Here is a 12063-nt window from a genome sequence, read left to right as displayed (position 1 = left end):
AATATCCTTAAAATAAAAGGATTCACTCAAAAAAGTGCTCAGAAGATCTAATTGTTTGGGCCTACTTTTAGACAAAGATTCTGCGTGATCATTATTAAAATGCTCTAAATTCCAAGTTCACCCTCCCCGCCCTGCTCCACCTCCCCAGAAGCTGCTCAGTAATAATTACCAAAGTGATTAGTAGGCTGGTCAGGTGACTCTAGCCAGGTAGCATCTAGAACCATGGCCCTGATGGCCTTGAGAGAAAATGTAGGAAGATTTTTTTTTTTGGTGGTAGTGGGGGTGGAACCCAGGGGCTTTCTACCTCCGGGCTATACTCCCAGACCTATTTTATATTTTATTTATTTCATTTGGAAACAGGGTCTCACTGTTGCTGACAGCCTCACTAAGTAGGTGAGGCTGGCTTCGAACCTGTGTAATCCTCCCAAGCGTGGGGATTACAAGGTTGCGCCACCACACCCAGTTTAGAAAGATTGGAGAGAAAAAAAAAAAAAAACAGGCGGGGTGGCGCATGCTGATAATCCCAGAATTTGGGAGGCAGAGACAGGAGGATTTGGGTTTGAAGCCAGCCTCAGCAACTTAGTGAGCCCACACACACAACTTAGTGAGACCCTGTTTCAAAATAAAGAATAAAAAACCAGGCTGGGAGTGTAGCTCGGAGGTAGAATGCTCCTGGGTTCCATCCCCAGCATCATAAAAAAATAAAAAGGCCTGGAATTTCTGTTTGAGTTGCAGGTGTGGGAAAACAGCATCCCTGTTTGCAGTGCGTGCGTGTTTAATCCCATGTGTCTTGCATCTGGGAGACCTGTCTCATACTGACAAAACGTAGGGCCCTGAAGTGCGCAAGTCGGAAGAACAGCCGTATCGGCTAGTAGGTGCAGGGCTAAGTAGGGCAGGTCTATCACTCCTCATTAGTTGAGTGGCTTTTACGGAAGCTGGTGATTCCTGGGGTGGACTGCAGGGTCTTGCTCCTCCTGATGGTCTCAAGACAAATCACCTGCAGTGTTCACAAGGTGGGCGGTAGCATGTGCTGGTCAACAGCCCCGCCCGGGGTGTGGAAGCCGACGTTTGCCGGCATCAAGAGAGTGTGGAACGGGTCTTAGCCTGACTGATGGTAAGGAGGTGGCCGGCCCATTATGTAATTAAAGCAGATTTTCATGGAAAGCTGTCAAAAACAGAGAATAGGTAAAGGGCACAAGACGCTGAAGGAGAACATCAATCTTAGAAACTCTGTCCTGCCGGAAGGCCCATAGTCCAGAGGAGACCCAGTTATGTCAAGTGGATGACAGCAGAAAGAGGAGAAAATGAAAAATGTCTGGGAGGGATAACCTAAAACTCCCTCAGCCAGACTCCTTGATAAACATGGAGACCCCATCCCTGCCCTTGAGGCTGGGCCTGATTGCCAGGGCCTCCCCCAGGATGTCAGCACGAGACTCTTTTATTCTTTCATTTTCCCATGGGTATCTAGAAAACAGAGAACAAAAGATGTGACTTGGGAGCCTGAGAGTGCAAGCTTGTAATCCTAGTACTTGGAGGCCGAGATAGGAGGATCACAGGTTTATAGCCAGCTTCAGCAATTTAGTGAGGCTCTCCGCACCTTAATGAGACCCTGTTTCAAAATAAAGAATAAAATAAGCCAGGCATGGTAGTGCACATTTGTAATCCCAGCATTTGGGAGGCTAAGACAGGAGGATCTGGATTCACGGACAGTCTCAGCTACTTAGTGAGACCCTTTGCAACTCGGAAGACGCTTTTTCAAAATAAAGAACGGGAAAAAAAAAAAAAAATAGGACCAGGAGTGTAGCTCAGAGGTAGAATGGCCCTGGGTTCCATCCCCGGTACCACAAAATAAATAAATAAATAAATAAATAAATAAATAAATAAATAAATAAATAAATAAATAAGGCTGGGGGTATAGCTTGGAGGTGGATGTCCCTGGGTTCCATCCCCAGTACCGCAAAAATAAAAAAATAAAAAAATAATGGGGCTAGGGGTATGTCTCAGAAATAGAATGCCAGTCGGGCGTGCTGGTGCACGCTTGTAATCCCAGCATTTGGGAGGCTGAGACCAGAGGATCGTGGTTCACAGACAGGCTCAGCTACTTAGTGAAGATCTCCACAACTTAGTGAGACCCTGTTTTAAAAAAAAAAAAAAAAAAGAATAAGCCAGGCGTGGTGACGCACGCTTGTAATCCCAGCATTCGGGAGGCTGAGACTGGGGGATCGCAGTTTGAGGGCAGCCTCAGCTACTTACTGAGGCCCCCCGCAACTTAGTGAGACCCTGTCTCAAAATAAAGAATAAAAAATCGGCCGGGCATGGTGGCGTACGCTTGTAATCCCCACGCTTGGGAGGCTGAGACAGGAGGATCGCGCAGGTTCGAAGCCAGCCTCAGCTGGCTTAAGAGACCTTGCCTGTTTCCATATAAAATATAAAATCGGTCTGGGAATGCAGCCCAGAGATAGAAGGCCCCTGGGTTCCATCCCCAGTACCACCAAAAAAAAAAAAAAAAATAGAATGCCCTTGTGTTCAATCTCCAGCTCCAACCAAAGAGAGAAGGAGAAGGAGGAGGAAGAACAGGAAGGGTGGGAGGCAGGAAAGCTCAGGACATACTACTTTGCCACCCCCCTCGTGCACTACCCTTGTCACCAGGGAATATTAATAGCAAGCACTATTTTATGTACGCGGCATCCAGCTGCTCCTGACCCTGGGACCTCATGCCACAATGGGACGGGCTACATCGCTTAGCAAAGGTCTGAGCTCGGCGTCATCTTAAAGCAATTACTGAGGCGACTGCACAGCCAGCATGGCTTTAAAAACCAGGCCCATCCAACCATGGCTGCCATTCCTCCCCCAGCCACCCAGTAGTGATGGATGCACCGGACAGAGATCAAATGAAAAAGCAGCCAGAGACCACTCGGAGCATCAGAGCAGCAGCACGTGGCCAGGCCTGGTAGCACACGCCTGTAATCTTGGTACTTGGGAGGCTGAGACAGAAGGACAGCAGTTCAAAGCCAACCTAGGCAACTTGGCGAGGCTCTCAACAACTTGGTGGGACCCTGTTGCCAAATAAGAAATAAAATCTGGCCGGGCATGGTGGTGCATGCTTGTAGTTTATTTATTTATTTATTTATTTATTTATTTATTTATTTTGGTGGTACTGGGGGTGGAACCCAGAGGCTTTCTACCTCCAGGCTATACTCCCAGACCTTTTTTATATATTATTTGGAAACAGGGTCTCACTAAGTTGCTGAAAGCCTCACTAAGTAGCTGAGGCTGGCTTCGAACCTGCGTGATCCTCCTGTCTCAGCCTCCCAAGCGCGGGGATTACAAGCGTGCGCCACCACGCCCGGCTGGTGGTGCATGCTTGTAATCCCAGCGTTTGGGAGGCTGAGACAGGAGGATCAGGGTTCACAGTCAGCCTCAGCTACTTAGTGAGGCCCTTTGCAACTCAGTGAGACCCTGTTTCAAAATAAAGAATAAAAAATAGGGCTACGGGTGTAGCTCGGAGGTCGAATGCCCTGGGTTCCATCCCCAGACCCACAAAAAATAAAAAAAAGGAAAGAAAGAAAGAAAAGAAATAAGATCTGGCTGTGAGTATAGCTTGGAGGTAAGAACACCTTTGGGTTCAATCTCCAGTACCAAAAAAAAAAAAAAAAAAACAGCATCAGCATACCTTGATCCTTGGTAATAGGATCTGGGGTTCGCAGGCTCCCCTTGGGGTAAGTGGCAACTTGTACCTCTCCCAGTGGCCGTCGTGGAAGCTGTTGTGACATGAAGAGATTCGTCTCCTCCTTATGAGGGCAGACAGAGCTCAGCATTTGCGGTTCGGTGTCCCTCTTTAGCCGCAATTATTGAATTGAAGCTAATCAATTCAAATTCAGTTTTCTCAAGATCATTCAGGAGAAGGTGGAGTGGAGGAAGAAAGGGGGGACTGTTTATGACAAATTGTGTCCCCAGCTGGGCCCTGCGGGGCACACCTGTAATCCTAGCAGTTCAGGAGGCTGAGACAGGGGGATCACAAAATCAAGGCTAGCCTGGAAAACTTAGCGAGACCCTATCTCAAAATAAAACAGAATGCCAGGCGTGACACATTTGTAATCCCAGTACTTGGGAGGCTGAGACGGGAGGATCACAGCTTAGTGAGGCGCTCAGCAAGTTAGTGAGAACCTATTCCCAAATAAAATGTAAAACAGGTCTGGAGGTGTAGCTCAGAGGTAGGAGGATCCTGGGTTCCATCCTCAATACCACAAAAATAAATAAATAAATTAATTAATTAATAAAACAGAGCTAGCAGTACAGTTCAGTGGCAGAGCACCCCTAAGTCCAATTCCCAGTACCACACACAAAAAAATAATCTGAGTTGGTGGCACACACCCGTAATCCCAGTACTTGGGAGGCTGAAACAGGAAGATTACAGGTTTCCAGCCAACCTCAGCAATTTAGTGAAACACTATTTCTTTTCTTTTCTTTTCTTTTCTCGTGGTGCTAGAAAATGAAAATAAATGAACCCAGGAGCATTCTACCTCAATCTCCGAGAGAACCCCCAGCCCAATATTTTATTCTTTGTTTTTTATTTTTTTATTTATTATTTATTGGTGGTACTGGGGTTCCTGGAAACCCTTCTACCTCCAGGCTATACTCCCAGACCTATTTTGTATTTTTATTAGGAAACAGGGTCTCTTAAGCCAGAGAGGCTGGCTTCAAACCTGCGCGGTCCTCCTGTCTCGGCCTCCCAAGCGTAGGGATTACAAGCATGTGTGCCACCACGCCCGACATTCTTTGTTTTTTAAACAGGGTCTCACTAAGTTGCAGAAGACCTCACTAAGTAGCTGAGGCTGGCTGTGAACCCAGATTCTTCTGTCTCAGCCTCCCAAGTACTGGGATTACAAGTGTGCACCACTATACCCAGCTGTGAAACCTTATTTCAAAATAAAAAAAAAAAATAGGGAGCTGGGCATGGTGGTACATGCTTGTGATCCCAGCATTTAAGAGGCTGAGACAGGATACTTGTGGTTCACAAACAGCCTCAGCAACTTAGACTCTCAGCAACTAAGCAAGATCCTGTTTCCAAATAAAAAATATAAATAGGAAGTTGGGCGTAGTGGTTCACACTTGTAATCCCAGTATATAAGAGGCTGAGACAGGAGGATTACACATTTGTGGCCAGCCTCACCTACTTGATGAGGCCCTCAGCAATTTAGTGAGACCTTGTTTCAAAATAAAGAATAAAAAGTATGGCTGGGGGTGTAGCTCAGAAGTAGAATACCCCTGGGTTCAATCCCCAGTTCTGAAAAAATAAAATAAAGAATAAAAAATAGGGCTGGGGTGGCCAGACATGGTGGCATACGCTTGTTATCCCAGTATTTGGGATGCTGAGACAGGAGGATCATAGGTTCAAAACAAGCCTCAGCAGCTTAGTGAGGCCCTCCACAACTTAGTGACAACCCATTTCCAAATAAAATATAAAACAGGACGCCGGGCGTGGTGGCGCACGCTTGTAATCCCTGTGCTTGGGAGGCAGAGACAAGAGGATCACACGGGTTCGAAGCCAGCCTCAGCTACTTAGTGAGGCTCTCAGCAACTTAGTGAGACCCTGTTTCCAAATAAAATATAAAAAAGGTCTGGGAGTATAACCCGGAGGTACAAAGCCTCTGGGTTCTACCCCCAGTACCACCAAAATAAATAAATAAATAAATAAAATATAAAATAAGTCTGGGGGTATAGCCCAGAAGTAGAAGGCCCCTGAGTTCCATCTCCAGTACCACAAGAAAAAAAAAAAATAGGGCTTGGGGTATTGTTCAGAAGTATAATGCCTCTGGGTTCCATCCCCAGTACTGATAACAATAATAATAATAATAATAATAATAATAGATTTGGGGATGTAGTCCATAAGTAGAAGACCCCTGGGTTCTATCCCCAGTACCACAAAAAAAAAAAAGAAAAATTAGGGCTGGGGGGTGTAGCTCAGAGATAGAATGCCTGTGGGTTCAAGCCCCAGTACCATGAAAAGAAAAAAGAAAGAAAAGATAAAAAAAGACTGAGTTTAAGTCCCAATGCCACAATAAATAAATAAGCGAATGAATGAATGTCTGGGATGTCGCTCAAGTGGTAGAGGGCCCTGGGTTCAGTTCCCAGTACCCCTAATGAAGACCAAATGTGCGGGAAATTGGTCAAGCCAGTTTTTAACAATAAAGGTTCAACCGTTAAGCAAACCTATGGATTCATTTCCTTCTTCAGGGGAGAGAGCAACCTCCTTCAAATAAGCATCCACCTTTTCTCAGTTATACACAAACAAGGCTTTGCCAGGAAAGCAGGCAGGTGAGTGGTGTGGAGCTGGGCGTGGTGGCGCACACCTGTAGTCCCTGTACTTGAGAGGCTAAGACAAGAGGATCACAGGTTCAAGGCCAGCGCAGGATAAATTAGTGAGAACCTATTTCAAAGATAAAAATGAAACAGGAAGCCGGGTGTGGTGGTACATGCTTGTAATCCCAGCATTTGGGAGACTGAGACAGGAGGATCTCAGTTTGAAGACAGCCTCAGCTACTTCGTGAGGCCCTTTACAACTCAGTGAGACCCCGTTTCAAAATAAAGAATAAAAAATAGGGCTGGGGATGTAGCTCCGAGGTAGAATGCCCCTGGGTCCTATCCCCATTACGGCAATAAATAAATAAATAATAAAAATAAAGTAGAGCTGGGGTTCAGGCTTAGAGGTAGAATGCCTTTGGTTCAGCCCCCAGTACAAAACAATAAAATTAATAATAGTAATAATAATAATAGTAAAAGAAGATTCCTCTGCTTACAATTCTGTTGTCGCTAAATGCAGTTCCCCTCAGGCATGCCTGTAATCCCAGTACTTGGGAAGCTGAAACAGGAGCATTGTAGGTTTGTGGACAACCTCAGCAACAAAAGGAGATACTTTAGCAACCTAGCAAGATCCCATTAAAACAAAAAAATAAAAGGGGCTTTAGCAACCTAGCAAGATCCTATTAAAAAATAAAAGGGGGGTTGGGGTGTAGCTCAGAGGTGGAATGCCTCTGGGTTCAATCTTCAGTACCACAAAATAAATAACTCTAGTTCCCCCTGGAGAGGAGGTGGCCTAGGCAAGGTCGATGTGCCAGGATCACACAGCTGGCGAATCCGCCGGGCTCAAGGCCCGGGCACTGCGCAGCGGCCCGGGGGCCCTGCGCCTCCGCGGTCAGGACCCCTGGGCGCTCCGAGCGGCGCTCAGCCCTGCTGCTGGGCTCCTCGGCTTGTTCGGCTGGAGCCTGAGGATGGAAACTGCCTTCCTCCGCCGGCGCCTGGCCCTCGGAGGAGCGCCGTCCTGCAGAGAGCAGGCATGGCCGCCCGGCCTCACAGCGCGCCTCTGCCCAGGCCCCCGGTGCCTCCATTCCCTCCTCTAACATGGACACAACAGCGCCTGCTTCACAGGGTTGTTACCAGGATTAATTTAAAAGATATAAATTGTCAGCCGTGGGCTTTCTGTGCACACAGCATCGCCCCGCGGACGCCCCCTCGGGGATCCTGGGCGCGCTATTATCTTTCCTTTCCAGCGGGCCGCTTGACAAAGCTTGCCCCGAGTTGATTTATGAGGTATTGTCACCATTGACTGTCGCCTCGCCCACAGCTCCAGCCCCAGCTCGGGCTCCCTGGGTAGAAGAAAGGTGCCCGCGCAGCCCGCAGCCCTGCCGGCCTGGGGCCCTTCCTGCAGGTGTGCGCCCCGGCCCCGAGCGCCCCCTGCCGGCGGCCCCGGCCTCGGCTGGACGCAGGCCGCACGGACGCCCAGGGCAGGGCTGCCTCGCCCTCCACCTTCTGCTCTCAGGCCCTGCAGCTGAGTAAATATTTTCCTATCCCTTTGCCTGCACTTATGTTCGGTTACATATAATACATGAAAACCCCTCTCCTCCATCAACCACAAGACAAGAAAGAAGACCAAACGTCCTCGACTTCTCGGCAGAGCCGGCCTGATGGCTCGCGGCGGGGTTCAGGGGCGAAGGGGAGACTGAGGCGGCACCTTTGGGTGTTTGCGTGGCTGGAGATGGCAGCGCACAAGTGCTGAGCTGTTCAGCTTCGGCGGCAGGGGAAGATGGTTATCTCATATTCTCCGTTCTTGTATTTGTAAAATCTTTGTCTCCTGGCAGGTGATAGGTTTTTTTTTTTTTTTTTTTTTCCTGGATGCCAATTAGCTACTAAAATTAAACATGCTTCTCTTTAAATTAATCTTTTTCATAAAACGGTCTTAAAATTGGCCTTGGCGTTTCAGAGCGCACAGCTGACCCGGCTGTAATTGGACATGCGTGATCGGGCAGGCGGCGGCGCCCCCCCCTCGCCACCTCTGCACTCCTGCACCTGCCCGGCGGCCAGGTGCTCTCCACCTCACCTCGGCCCGGCCACAGCCAGCCTGGGCTTGGCAAAGGCCGTGAGGTTCCTTCAGATGATCTGCTTCTCCTGCCCAAGTGCCCTGATGGCATCTGGCAGAGTTTTAATCACTGTAAATGCAGGTGATGGTCAGATTAGCCAGGAGCGATTGTTTTGCAGTGATGTATTGTTTATGGGATTAATGTTCCGAATGGCCGAGGTGTCAGCTGATATTTATTACTGTAAGCTGCCTCAGCCGTCAGGTTCAGCAGCACAATCCACGGCCTCAGGAAATACCGGGCTCTGGCGTCCTGTCTGCCTGATAGGCCCAAATGTGTGGGACCCAGATGCAGGGAGAGGGATGGGGGGGGGGCTCCGGTCTTGCTCTGGACTTCTGAGGTAACTCCTGCACCCCTCTGAAGGCTGGAAGCCTCTGGGTAAGAGGGGGTGTCCAGGTATGCTCCAGAGGGGTTAGAAAGGAGGTCACATCCGCCAGGCCTGGCATCTGCAAGGACTTGTGTCCTGCCAGGTGGCTGCAGGCATTGTGTGGTTTACCTCAGTCCCTCAGCCTTCTAAGAGAGGACACTTTGAAGGGCACTGTGCCTTTAAGGGAACCTTCTCCAGGTCCCTCTGCTCCTAGCTTAAAAGCTGAGAGGAGCAGGCCAGCCCCCTTCAAGCCTATCCCTAGTGCCGGGGAGGGAGAGATGCGCATTGCCCCATGTGTGTCTAGGAACACCCACTGCAAAGGGCTTTTTGTTCCAAAAAGAAATTTAATTGAACCCAAGTGTACACTGTCACACTGTAAACACACTGGGCACCAGAAGGGTGGCTTATTGAATTTAATGCCCTAGCAAAGGTCAGCTTTTAGAAAACGCCAGAAATGGCTGGAACCTTTCCTGATAGCTCCTCATTTAGGCCGCAGTCCAGGCAGATGTGTTTATTTGTTCAGAGGGAGTTCCTGAGGACCCATCTCAAGTTCAGAGACTGGGCACTCCCCTCCATCGGCCTCCTGCTCCCGGGACCTCCCTCCTCCTCCCCAGGAGGCCCCTGCCCCCTGCCCAGGTGGTCCCCAGGAGGAGGACTGGAGCCTCTTCCCTCCCCTCCCAGGCTGGGGCCAGAGGGGCCTTCCTTGCAGGTAACAGTGTCTTTCTCCCACCGGTTTCCTCACAGGATGGCATGAACTGGGTTTGCAAAAATGTCAACGCAAAGAAGAAATAACATCTAGACGAATGGAGACGCGGGAGCCGCGGGAGCCGAGGCCAGTCCTGAAAAACACTGATTGCTGCTTTCTGACCAAATGTTTTTCCATCTGTGTGCAGCTACAGCTGTTTGAAGAGCGGGAACAACACAGTTTAAGGAGAATCCCCATTCCAGCAGTAGATTTAACTGATCTCTGAGGTTCAGTATCGTTTTTCAAATAAAGGAATTATATTATTTCCTCTGCATAATTGAAATAGTATTAAATGTCTCAAAGCACATGATTAGAAAATGAGATCTTTTAAATGAGCAAGAGATTGCATTGCAGTTTAGACAATTCCAGTGGGCTTTTTTCTTTCTTTAAAAAAAAAAAGGAGGAAGAGGCCACTGTGCTGAGTTCATTTATTTTCTGACCTGCCCCTTCGTTCCCTCCCTCCGTGGTTGGAAACCACGGACAGTGTTTGCTGGCGCTGGTCAGTGATTTCTCCCATCGCCAACTGAGCCAGGGCTTCAGTCTGTCCAGCAGGAAGCTGCTGGGGGAGGGGAGGGGTAGCAGATGATTAAACCATGTTGTCATGCAGGTTGGAGACTGTATGTAATCTTCACCCTTTGGACAGGAAAAAAAAAAAAAATCTTTCCTTGCAAACAAGTCGCTACAGAAACATAGCCCAGGCCCTCCCCTCCCCCCAGCCAGCCACACAGGGAAGCAAATTCTTATGACTTTTGACTGTAATGACATCTGGAATGTAAGGAGAGGTGGGAGGGTTAATTCCAGAAAAATTACAAGGTCCTTAAAAAGCCCTCACACGGAGGGCTCAGGCTAGCGTAAACAGGCTTTCTCCAGTTCAGTGGAGCAGCGAGCTGCCGACTCTGAGATTAGCCGGCTTCTCGCAGCCCTCCTATAGAAGGGATTTCTAAGCTCAAAGAATCCTGTGTTTAAATGATCACAATAGGCTGCTGCTATCAGATTTTAAAAATAAATGCAGCTTTGCCATGAACCTGCTCCACTGAGAAAAGCCAGGCAGATCGATTTGGAGGAGAGATCAATTTTTACAGTGCTGGCAACCAGGTGGTGCGGGAGGCTCCTGGGTGGAGAGGTTTGCTGCCGGGAAGAACGTGGGGGTGTGAAGGCACGGGTGGAGCCGGGGAGCCAGGCACCCCAGCTGCGGGTCTCCCGGCCTCTCCAGCAAAATGTGTCCTCTGTTGATTGATTGAGGGGAATGGCAGAGGCCTTCCCCTGCCCTGCGTGGTAGCAAAAGGAGCTTGTTTCCCTGAGCTTTCAGAAAAGCCCCAGCTTCAAACACGGGAAAGCAGGCCAGAGCGGCACCGGCTCCTGAATTAAACTCTGTTCTGGGGCTGAGCTCAGGGGTTTCTAGAGAATGAATAAGAGACTGTCCAGTGCCTGGTGGGTCCGGGGAGGCCAGCTGCCGTCTCATCCTGGGAGGTGGCCCTTCCCAAAGCCACCAGGCATGTGAGCAGAGGGGCCTCTGCAGCCCCTGGCCCTTAGTGCTCAGCTCTTTCTGGACAAGAGTCAGGCAGGAGAGACAGAAGCCTGGCCAGTTTCAAAGGCTGTCTGGGGTGAAAGCCATTAACAAAATCAGCCAGAGAAAGGTGCCCTGGGGTTGCTGTGGACAGACCTGTAAGAGCTTGCAACACAAGGAGGTGGGGGGGGACTTTTAACCATGGACCTCCTCCTTGGACTTCTCCGGCTCACCCAAGCTCCGCTCTTCCCTTTGAAAGGCAGTAAAACAAAATGATAAGGAATTGGAAATGGTCTTTCTGCCAGGCTGGACCTTGAAAATTGTCTTTTCAGTAGAGGGTGGTGGCAGAACACATTTACAATCCGGGAGGCCAGACAGGAGGATCGCAGGTTCAAGGACAACCTCCGCAAGCAGGGAGACATTCATCAACTTAGCCAGGAGACCCTGTTTCAAAATAAAAGTAAAATCGGGCTGGGAGTGTAGCTCAGAGGTAGACCGCCCCTGGGTTCCGTCCCCGGTACCTGCCTCCCAAAACAAAGGTCTTCTCCTCTATGTAGTGAACCAGGGCTGTAATCTGCAGGGCAGAATGCCTGCTTTGAGGTCCACAGTTTGAGAACACTACAATAGGGAACTCTGACTGGCAGTAGATGGTCTGTAAGATATTTTTAGTCTCTTACCACCAACAGGGGGAACTGTTCTAAAGAGCCCTCCCCAGGTTGAGCTCACAGGCAGAAGTCACTTGCCCGGCCGGCTCTGGTCATGGCTCGCATTTGCTTTCCGGCTAGAGACACAGGCATCACAGATGTCACCTGCTTTCCTTCATCTTCCCCGTGAGCCCTGTTGAACCCTAAAGAGACCCTGGGCAGTGAGAGGAGCCTCAGAAGCACAGGGTTTGAAAGCTGCTGTTTGTAAATAAAAACAAAACAAAAACAAAAACATGCTTTTAAAGTTCCCTTTTCTTTCCCCAGTGCCACCCCTCGCCCCCGGTAGCCATGGCCAGAAGACAGAATCTGAAGCCAGAAAGGGGCCA

General features: G+C 49.2%; 1 protein-coding gene across 1 annotated transcript in view; it reads left to right on the top strand.

Annotated features, from left to right (window-relative positions):
- Positions 1-9573, top strand: part of ARL3 (ARF like GTPase 3) — a gene marked incomplete at both ends in the record, with an annotated part of 41146 nt that extends 31573 nt beyond the window's left edge. Inside the window, one exon of the mRNA XM_080694854.1 lies at positions 9526-9573. Within this exon, the coding sequence (XP_080550980.1) occupies positions 9526-9573 (48 nt within the window). The remainder of the gene's footprint in view (positions 1-9525) is intronic.
- Between the last annotated feature and the right edge of the window lie 2490 nt (positions 9574-12063).

The sequence above is a fragment of the Muscardinus avellanarius genome (assembly GCF_963383645.1).
Source record: "Muscardinus avellanarius genome assembly, chromosome: 4".
Lineage (NCBI taxonomy): Eukaryota > Metazoa > Chordata > Mammalia > Rodentia > Gliridae > Muscardinus > Muscardinus avellanarius.
The sequence above is the reverse complement of the archived record's forward strand: the minus strand, read 5'-3'. Positions and strand labels throughout refer to the sequence as shown.